Genomic DNA, 11,346 nt, shown 5'->3' on the forward strand with positions numbered 1-11,346 from the left:
TGTTTGTTAGCTTTGATATTGTTTGCATATCATCGCTAATGCCACAATTAACAATAGCTGGAATACTGTTTTATACTACTAAAGGATGGTATAACTCAACACTGGGTGTCACCCAATTGCACTGCTGATCTCTGTACAAACTGATGCTTAAATCCCAGAGCCGCAGACATCCTGTGGCACGGGCCAATGCACCAGGCTCCGGAATACACCCAACTACTGGATTTTTCAGACTCCATGTTAATGATGCTGCAAGCTGGTTTTTTAATTCTATGAACTGCCTCTGCCCTCCTTCACCTGTTGTTGGAGCAAAAACCTCAGCAGCAAGGCTATTTAATTCTGATGTAAGAGAGTCAAATTCAAAGTCCTTCCAAAGCAGCCTGAAGAACAGGTTGAACATGGCTCAACCACCTCTTGGTGTTTTAAAAGCTATCAAGTTACCTATTTCTGAAAAACTGGAAATATGAAGTCAAGGAATAGACCACCCACTCCAATACAGCCTTAATGCCATACCACAGCAACCCCCTCAAAGCACCATCACTCTAAGCATTAGAGTCCACTCTTACCAGAAAAACAGAATACTTCAGTAAAGTACACAAAAAGAGAAATATCATGCAACTTTTCTGCAGCTCTTCCCATGAACAGATTTCAAAACACATTCATGAAGGATGCTGATTTTATTCTTTTCCTTCATTACAACAGGACCCTAGTCTAAGTTGACAGTAGTGAACAGGGGCTACCTCTCCAGAACTCCAAGGCTGTGGTTCCCAGAGAGGCAATGCAGCAATGGAGACCCTCCTCCTCTTTCCAATTATTCTAACTCCTCTCCACTCCTAGACACACACTATTATGTCATGCTAGCTCTGGCAACTGGCAGGTCCTTCTGTAAGCCACTCCAGCTCACTAAACTAGCAGATAATCAATCCAGCAAAAAGACAAGCAATGGTTTTCCTCAGCCACTTGCTGTGAGACTAGTTTAGGCTTCTGTGAAAACACAGCCTGCGTCTGCATCATGCTTACAAGCCCCGGACTGCATATGTTCTTCACCTTGGCCAAGACTTTTGGAATCACAGAGACCGCCATCATATGCAATAAAATTCCATGGCAAAACACCTTTCTGCACCCTATTGATTTTACAGCCACAAATTAATCACGTAAAATCTTCAAGAAACCCTGGCATAAGGCATATTTTCAACACTACTACAGCTGTGCCTCTACTATTTTGCACAGCTGCACATAACACAGCTGGACTTCATAATTTCAGCACAAACCATGATATATCTTTAGGCTTTTTTCATATTCACTTTTATAGTTATGTACATTTTGAATTTGGTAGGGACCACTAAACCAACTTATCTGACTTCTAGAGTAACAAAAGCAGTAACACTTCATTCACTTGCTCCTATATTAACACAAATAACTTTAAGTGTATTTTCCATTAAAAAAAAAAAAAAAAAAAATCAGCCTTGATCTGAAGACAAAGAGAATTGTATCTGCTACTTCCTACGTAATTTAACAGCATAATTTGATCAGTTTCTTTTAGGTGCACAGGCGAGTTTTTCATCTCAGTCAAGGTAGCAAAATTGTTTATAATACACCACATTGAAAATTACTGAATTAAAAAAACCTTTTACCCCGAATACCCTTTCCAATCCAGTCCACTATGCAGCCACTCAGGTGGGTGTACTACTGCTCTGTGTTTTGGTAAAGCCAAAGGCAGCACTGTACAGCTGCCACTCATCATTTAGTCTCAGAAGACAGAAAATTTGGGGGTTTCCTTTTTGGGAGGTAGAGAGGGGGAAGAAGAATGTCTATTTAAAATATATCCTCCTGCCAGTTTTCCTCCAGTGCTTAAAATCCCTATTCAAACAACTATTCCCTGTTCAACAGGGTGTTTCAGACAGACTTTAAAGGGATGAAAAAGAACTGAAGACCTGTATCGACTTCTCCTACAGCTCAGATCTGATGCCCTCCCTTCTACACCACATCTCCCAGCACATATGTGGTTTTATGCCACTCATACACCCCACTATGCATCAAAATTGCTCCAAATATTACTGCATTCCCTCTACCAGGTCATTGCCCCAACACAGGCATCAGTTTTACTTTGTTTTGTTCTAGGGAAGCTGAGGAAAGCAGAAAAGACGACAGATACAAAGAATGTATTTTCCCCTGGTAAAACAGAAAAGGACATGATCATCAAAACCCAGAATTTCACCCCTACATCAAGACAGGTCACAGAAGGGGAGATCTTAAGTATACCTAATCCAGATAGATTTTGTATCAAAACACTGTCAGAAATCGATGAAAAGAAATATTTTACTTAGCTTCTTGTGACAGCATCAGCTCAATTTAATAATCTAGAGGATTTCTTCTACACCTCCATATGGAAAGCTGTTAATTAACTAATGAACACAGATTAGCATAACAACCATAAGACTCTTAGGAAGCAGGTTAAAGGGAAGACAGCAGTAGGTAGTGCCTGAAGAAGAATTATCCAGATGGAGTTACGGACTAATGAAGCTCCCCAGCGGATGGATCTACAAGCAGGCACACAGTATTTTCATTGATGACTTAGAACAAAATATAGAAATATGCTAATGCAACAGTGACATGTCAAATGAGTGTGAAACACAGTCTCGATTCAAAAATATGAATAATCCCTCTGTGAAACAGTCAGGGGAAATAAAACCAAAGCATGAACAATCCCATTTCACTAGACTTTCATCAGACACTACGTTTGTTTTTCAAAGATAGGAGAATCTGTATCAATCCTCACATTCCTATTCTCAACTCCTTACCCTTAGTACTGTGTGCTTCAGGTACGCTCCATGCACGTTTGTTTTCAGCTCCCAGGTAAAAGTTTCATTAGCATGCTGCACACTGCATGTACTTATCTCCTAAAACTGTAATCTGAACCGTGTGCCTGCAAAATGTACCAACCATACCAGTTCTTAAGCAAAAGGAGTTAAAACTATACATACACATGATGGACTTCATGTTACTTAGTACTGTTCCAGAAAAAGATCTGGACAGCCTGGGCATAGTCCTCTGAAAACATCACTTTCCTGCTCTTAAGTAATAAAGAAAAGCACAATGTTAAGTACTACTAGGAATGGAATACAGAAGAATACCAAAAATTTACACTCATCTAAAATCCTCAAGGACCCACATCACAAACGAGTTCGGTTCTGGACAGTTCATTTCAATAATGGTGTCATAAATATAAAAAAGCTACAGAGGAGTACAGGGATGATTAGGTGTATGTGGAACCTCCCACATGAAAAACTGACAAGACCCTTCAGTTTCGCTAACATATAACTGGAGCATGAAATATGATACAGAGTTATAAAAATCACAAATGATACCATGGAAGAAAAATCAGAACAATGATCACTTATTTCTCATAATTCAAGAATGAATTAAATGATCAAACAGCAGGCTTCTCTCAAATAACAATGTTGGGTTTTTTTCCAAAAACACCTGTGAAACTCTTTACTACCAGACAAGTATAATATAAAAACTATGAAAACAAAAAATATAGATCCATTCTAGAAACAGCTGTACACATTTGTAGAAGAAAAGTTGATCAACACAACTATGCCACCTCAAGCTCTTGAAATTGCTAATTCAAATAAGGTAAAGCGTATACATACGAGTGAAAGGATTATCCTTGTTTTTCAGACCCCTTCTCTAAATCAGCAGCTAGAGGCCATAGCTGGAAACAGAACTCAGATGGGTAGATGTCTGGTCTAATCCAGCCATAATATAGCACACATCCAGCTTGTTTTGCTGGGTGATGACCTGGAGGACTTCAACAAATCTTCTCAGCATCAGAATGATTAACAGGTAACCTGCTATAACAAAAATCAGAGCTGGTCCATCTCTCCCTTTCACAATCAGAAAATCTGCCCTGGAATGAAGACAGGTTGCAATGAGAAACTGAACTTCCCCATGGAAGAAGGATTGTCATGGACTGGAACTCCAAGAAAAAACAACCATATAAATTGTTGGGGTAGATGATATAAACAATTTGCTCTTGGTTTTTAAGGATACTAATGTGCTCCCTTATGCTCTTATTCTATAAGCTTATTTCAACGTCTGAAAGAGAAGTTTGTATGACTATTTTCAGACTACTCAACTTTAGCCTAAAACCTCCCTCAGAAAGGCAAGATCAACCACAAACTAAGCAGTACCCCCAGAAGACAGTAATGTGTGAAATCCCCACCACCCCGGCAACAGACCACAGTGAAAAAAGAACACTGACAAACTTTTAAAGAAGGGAATTCTTCTGCAAAAGCATTTGCTCAAATGTTCTTGAACCTGTTAATGCTACTCAGACCCGTACCACATAGAGTAACTTCTGATGACATCCTCGTCTCTAAATTGGAGACGTGGGTTTGATGGACAGACCACTCGGTGGATAAGGAATTGGCTGGATGCTCACACTCTAACAGTTGCAGTCAAGAGCTCGACGTCCGAGTGGAGAGCAGTGACGAGTGGCGTTCCTCAGGGGTCCGTATTGGGACCGGTGCTGTTTAACATCTTTGCTGATGACATGGACAGTGGGATTGAGTGCACCCTCAGCAAGTTTGCCGGTAACACCAAGCTGTGTGGTGCGGTCGACACACTGGAGGGAAGGGATGCCACGCAGAGGGACCTGGACAGGCTGGAGAGGTGGGCCTGTGCAAACCTCATGAAGTCCAACAAAGCCAAGTGCAAGGTCCTGCACATGGGTTGGGGCAATCCCAAGCACAAATACAGGCTGGGCGATGAGTGGATTGAGAGCAGCGCTGGGGAGAAGAACTTGGGGGTATTAGTGGACAGAAAACTGAGTACAAGCCAGCAACGTGTGCTCGCAGCCCAGAAAGCCAACTGTGTCCTGGCATGCACTAAGAGGAGCGTGACCAGCAGGTCGGGGGAGGTGATTCTCCCCCTCTACTCCGCTCTGGTGACACCCTACCTGGAATACTGTGTTCAGTTCTGGTGCTCCCAACATAAGAAGGACATGGACCTGCTCGAGCAGGTCCAGAGGAGGCCACAAAGATGACCAGGGGGCTGGAGCACCTCCCCTGTGAGGACAGGCTGAGAGAGTTGGGGTTGTTCAGCCTAGAGAAGAGAAGGCTCCGGGGAAACCTTATAGCGGCCTTCCAGTATCTAAAGGGGGCCTACAGGAGAGATGGGGAGGGACTCTTTATCAGGGAGTGTAGTGATAAGACGATGGACAACAGTTTTAAACTGAAAGAGCGTAGATTTAGATTAGATGTAAGGAAGAAATTATTTCCAGCAAGGGTAATGAGACACTGGAACAGGTTGCCCAGTGAGGCTGGGGATGCCCTCTTCCTGGAAGTGTTCTATGATTCTATGACAGGGATCTCTGAACCTCACTTCATTTAATCCCCTGCCCAAAAGAGAACTAATTTCGAAGTTAGATTAGGTTGTTCAGGGCTTTGTTCAGTTAAGTTTTAAATATCTCCAAAGATGGGAGATCCCATAGTCTCTTCAAGTAGCCTGCTCCATTGCCTTCACCAACCACACTTACTGTGACTTTTATTTTTCCTTGCTTTTTCTCCAGCTGGAATCTCCCCTTCTGAAACTTGTAACCTCTTATATTTTCACTGTGCACCTCTAAGAAAAGTCTGGCATTTCTAACATCAAGACAGTCTGAGTTAGCAACTAAATTGTACAGTGAAGGTATATGACACACTTGAGCCAACTTGACAGCTCACCACTGCTAATAGGGGCAGACCAGCCCTGTACATGTCCAACAATCTAATTTCAGCCCCCCCACTGTGCTAGCTCTGCAACCTAAATGGCTGCACAGATAGCCAATTCGTCTCGCTAACCTGACAGAAATCCATTGCCTTGTTTAATTCCTATGTCATCTCAGCAATATTAGTATGTTCAGCATAGGGTCGCAAGGGAGAAAGTAGAACTGCAGGTAGTAACAGAGCACCCCTTTTTGGAGGGGGGAGAGGGGGAACAAGCTATAACCTCTAAATTTACATTCAGGTGTCACAGAACATCATACCCTAAAAAATTTCAACCTGCTTTATTATCTCTCGGCGATAACTAAACAGTCTTACGCATGCTTCCTACTTCATCATCTCACCTATGGGATGACATTTACATTTTTTTCCTTAATAATACAACCTATGTCTTCTCTCATCCATGAAGTCAGATATTAAAACAGTGCTTAACTGATACTAATTATATTCAGCATTAATTACCACTTGAGCTAAACAGAACATAATAGATAGAAACTATATACATTTGGTATGGGGATGCCATACCAGCTGGAAATGGAGCAGCAGTAAATTCATTCAGTTCATACAGATGCTGGTGTGTGGTCTTCACCAGCCAAAGTCTCACAGGTCAAAGGTATATACCAGCCTATAGCACTTGAAAAAAAACACACAGCATTTTACGCTTTACGTTGCGAGGCCCTAAAGAGACCTTCCTTCAAGCAAATACCATTTAGTTTTGCTGGAAAGGAACTAAGTATCCCAAAATCACATACTTTTTCATATAGCAAATACTATTCCACATACCAAAGAAAACTGTCACCGGACCAGCATTCAAAGTCATATTTGTCAGCTAACGTCAACTCAAGTTTCATCTTTTATAACAACTCTTCAACTTATACCAAATTTCAATCATTTTCCAAACTAAGCCTTTTGAATGTCGTCATTATTGGTAACAAAGGAAAAGCATTTCTATACAGCTGTAGAGGAACCTGGTGAGAGAACAGACTGAATCTTACCAGTTTTCCTACACTGCACGCCATGGTTTGTAAAGTCCATAAAGATCAGCAATTTACAAGATTAAACTAACACATCTTTTATCTGACATATAAAAACTAGTTTTCCAGAGGAAAATTCAATCAACCCAGAACAATAAAAAAAGAATTATGAAAATACTTATCAAAGATTTAGAGAACTCGTGGTAATCCATTCTTACCCTCCAGGAAAGTTAAACACACGCATTCAGGTTTTTTGATTAGCATGTCTGATTTCCTCTAGTCCATTATTCTCCCCAAGGCTCAGTATTTCAGTTTGAAATCAAAACATGTGTCACCCAAACCACCACCACCACTCCCTGTTTCACCCTCAGATATGCTGTCCCCCCTCTGACGCTTCCTTAGCAAACTGTATTTGCAAGGTTCGCTACTGTCTCTGCTGCCACAAGAACATCTCCCTGAATCCCTCCACAGCTCCCTGCCCAGTTAAAACTTGCTGCCATCTATTGTCAGACCATTCACAGCTCTGCCCTTTCCCACCACCTCAGATATGGCTCCACTGCAAGGTGCCAACCTCTACTCATGACCTCCATTACTTGTGCTGGGCTCACCACCCTCCCCCAAGTCCTCAGATTTTTTACATAAATACCTAAGTGAACCCACCGGTTTGCTTGATCACTTCACACGTCCCAACCACCACACAGAGTTACTTCCTGCCCTCATCCCCAAGTAGACCTTCTACCAGATTTTGCCAAGCAGTATAGTCCTCTGGCTAAATTAAATTAACATCATCACTGTCCAGGTGCAGTCCTTAAACATGATTCAGCCCTTGTTTTTCCACAGCTGCTAGTGAGAAAGAGCAGGAAAAGAGCACATAACCCTTTCAAGTCTTTGGGGTCTCACATCCACCTTTGTAAAGCACACAGCGAGCTGCACTCCTCCTCTCCTCTGTCACTCCAAAGACAATGATTTTTAAGAAGAAACACAGAGCAATAACCCTAAACAGTTATCACAGCTCTTCTACAGCCAACCCAGCTTAAAGCCTGATTCTGGGTCCTTAGCCTCATGGATAGCTTTAGTAAATATCTCTGGTTTATGCAGCTTCCTTGGGAAGTGCCATCTAACCAATTCTTGTCAGTTCAGTGTTGTCTGTGAAACTTCCAAGAGCTGTAGAAAAGAAAAAAAGAAGAACAAGAAAAATCTAATGACCACAACAAGTCAGCTTTCATACTGTCAGAAGCTAGAAGAAGCTAGAAATTCAACAAGGATCATAGCAGCCATGTGCTTGCAGACCCAAGATGTATTTTTACCAGCAAGTTTAGCACCCATTCTTCAGCAGAAGCACAAACATTACCATAAGAGGCTTGCATCTTTTCACTGTATTAACATTTTTATTTACTTTACCTCCACATTAAGTTGCATTTCCCTCTCTATGACAGCAGGGCTATGCTAGGGAAACAGTGCCAACACAAGTAACGTTAAGTTTTCTAGCACAGACGCAATACTTTGGAGATGCCACCCCAAGTGCTATCAGTTTGACACTGAAAGCTACCTAACTGCCAGCTTCCTTCCATACATGTGTTCTGTCTCATATTAATACTTATTACATATTTCCCCTATGCAGTCAAACACTTCTGGGAATTACAGCTACTGCGTTATTTTTAAAACCGAGATACACAGACATTATGTGAACATGCAATAATCTATGCAGTTACGCTTTACAAAGGCATACATGAATCAAAAGCAGCTCAAGGCTTAAAATTCATTACCGTTGGCATCTTTGAGAAGTGTTTTTCTGAAAGGCTTAGTGCAGTGCTTGTTGGTAAGCTATCTACCTTTACTCTCCCATTTAGAAACACAGTCAATGTTTTTCAGGCTTTGATTTCACAAGGAGTAACAACGCAAGTATTTTGATGAAGACACCCACAAGTAAAGCCTGTGACTTTACAGTCAGGCTGCTTTAGCTAGACATTAAACCACAATTATTCCAGCTCTGGCCATTGATCAGTTATCAATACCAGGCAAACTCCTCTACTATTTGCTTGGTTCTTTTGAAATCCCTTTAATATCAACAACTTACGAACTTAGTATCTCTGTTGGAATCACATTTTTATAAGACAGATTTTGTGGGGAAGGCTTTCAGCTAGTCATTTTTAGCTTCTGCAAGTAAGACCTGTAAATGACATGGAGCAATATCCAGCTTTTCATTCAAACGAACAAAAGTTTCACAAGGATGCGCAACTTAGGATGGTTTAAGACCAATGGTCACTATAGGTATTCAGCTCCATCGCGTTTCTGATCTTTATGGGCTTTCTTTTCCACGCAGCCATGGAAAATTGCACACAACAAATTCACCATCAGCACGAGCAGTTAACTAGTAACAGAAAGATGAGGGCGCGAAGCACCACGCAGCGCTTTGCACCGCGAACCTCCGGCTGCTCCCTGCTCCTCCACCGAAAGGAAAACTCTGGAAGCGAGCGGCGCTCAGCCCGCGGCACTTCGGAGGTCGCCTCCCCGCCACCGCCGGTGCCCCGCTGCCCCCGCCGGGCCGGGGGCCGGGCACGGCCGGGCGGCGACCCGGGGCCCCCGCCGCTGGGAGGGAGACCTGCTCCCCGGCAACTTCAGCGAGGGCTTCCACGGCGGACAATGGCGGTGCGGAGGGGGGCTCGGGGCGTGAGGGGACGGGGCTGCCCCGCCGGGGCGGGGAGCTTCGGGGCGCGGGCAGCCCGGCAGCCGGCCCGGGGCGGGGGGGGGGGGGGGGGAACTGGCGGCACATGGAGGACTGGCGCGGCGTGCGCGGCGGGGGCCGAGCCCGGCTGCGGGGTGACAGGGACGAGCCGGCGCGGCGGCCGCCCCCGCGGAGGGGGAGGGGAGCCAGCCGGGGAGCGGGAGGAGGCGACGGAGACGCCGGGACTGCGCCCCGCGCCTGAGGGAGCGAGGGCGGCGGGAAGGGGAGGAAGAGGAGGAGGAGGAAGGCGGGGAGGGGGGGGGGGGGGAAGAACGGGACCGGCGCCCCCCTCACCCGCCTCCTCCCCGCCGCGAGACGCCGCCCGGCCTCACCATCAGGACTTTGGCCGCGTTCTCCAGCTGGGCGATCACCTCGGGGGCCCCCCCCGCTGCCGCCGCCGCTGCCGCGGCCGCCGCCATCATGGTCTCTCTTCAATGACGCGCCATGCGCTGCATTCTGGGACGAGGCGGCCGCGCAGCCAATCCCGGCCCCGGCGCGGAGGCGAAGCGGCGCCGCCGCCGCCGCAGCGGGAGCACCGGCCGCCAGCCGGGGGGGGGGGGGGGCTGCGCGGCGCCCGGCGGAGACGGCCCCCACCCCACCCCTGCGTCCCGCCGACCGACCGACACGCCGACCGACCGACCGACCGCCTCCGGGGCGGGCCCGGCGAGGCCCTGCGGAGCCCCGGGGCGGGGCCCGCCGCCGGTTCGAGGCCGCCACACCTGCCGGGGCCCGCGGGTGGGCGGGGGAGCGCTGCGAGGCCTCCCGCGCCGGGCCGCGGAGAGCTGGCGGTGGGAGCGGGGGGTGTGCGCCGTGTCTGGGCGCTGCCCGGGCCGGCCGCGCTTCCCACCGCGAACCGGCGGCCGCCGGCTGCCCGCCGCGCCCTGGGCTTGGCGGCGCCTGCGGGTCCGCGGTGCGGTGAGAAGGATTCGTTTTTAAAATGCAGCTTAGAAAGTGGCGGGGAGTGGAGAAGGTGGCCGGCATCCTTACAAATGGAACTGCTTTATGGCAGACAAAAAAACAAACCAAACAAACAAACCAGCCAAGGTGTAAAACTCATCTAAAACGCCTCTTCCTTTTTTTTTTTTTTTTTTTTTTTTCTTCCCCCCCCCACATAACTCCATCTGGAGCTCACTTCACTTTATCTGACGTGAGCATCACCTCTGCAAAATATGCCCGTGAGAAAATTGCTGTGCACCTGTAGGAAGGAGCAAAAGGACTCTCAGATTGTGCCTTCACTGGCATTTCATTCTGGTTTAGGAGTTTGCCTTTTAAGCACATCTGATGGTCTCCAGTTTGCACGGTGGAGCAGACTTGGAGCTCTGATACCTTTAGATGAAACTAAATTGGAAGATCTGCGACAGCCAAGGAGTATTCAGTGCACGGGATGAGGCTAGATCTCCCTCAGTCACTCGCAGTGCAGACCACTGAGCAGCATCAGCAGTTTTGTTGCCCAGATCCTGCTAGACCACCCTACTCTTAAAAAGTCAGCTGTTTCCAACCATAGCTCTCCCAACCCCGAGAATAAGTTAGCTGACCTCTAGTGCTGAATTTACACAAAGTTTGGAACGTACCACCCAAGTGAGCAGGCTGATAGGAGTCTCGAATGCTCACAGACTCTTCACCCAAACTACCTGTAAATGTGCAATGTTTCCATGCAGGCGATACAATGTAATAGCCAAAGGCAGAAGAAAGGATCAAGGAAAGGGGATGACAGCAAAAAATACATCCTTCCTATTTGAAAGAATGCAAATATTTTTCTCCCAAGAAATGACAGCTTTCAATGCTGAAGGGGGCATGGCAGTGCTCACTACTAGACAAGATTAGGAGTAGCAATACAACCATGTAAAAGATTGATTTTGTGATCTACCTAGAAATTAATGTA

At 45.9% G+C, this 11,346-nt stretch overlaps 1 protein-coding gene across 2 annotated transcripts in view; it reads right to left on the reverse strand.

The window, feature by feature from the left end:
- Positions 1-10,160, reverse strand: part of XPO4 (exportin 4) — an 86,192-nt gene extending 76,032 nt beyond the window's left edge. For both annotated transcript variants that reach the window (XM_042792443.1, XM_042792442.1), the window contains exon 1: positions 9,797-10,160. In XM_042792443.1, the coding sequence (XP_042648377.1) occupies positions 9,797-9,886 (90 nt within the window). In that variant the 5' untranslated portion in view covers positions 9,887-10,160. The remainder of the gene's footprint in view (positions 1-9,796) is intronic.
- Between the last annotated feature and the right edge of the window lie 1,186 nt (positions 10,161-11,346).

Source organism: Tyto alba, unplaced genomic scaffold, assembly GCF_018691265.1.
Source record: "Tyto alba isolate M040663 unplaced genomic scaffold, T.alba_DEE_v4.0 Super-Scaffold_2, whole genome shotgun sequence".
NCBI lineage: Eukaryota > Metazoa > Chordata > Aves > Strigiformes > Tytonidae > Tyto > Tyto alba.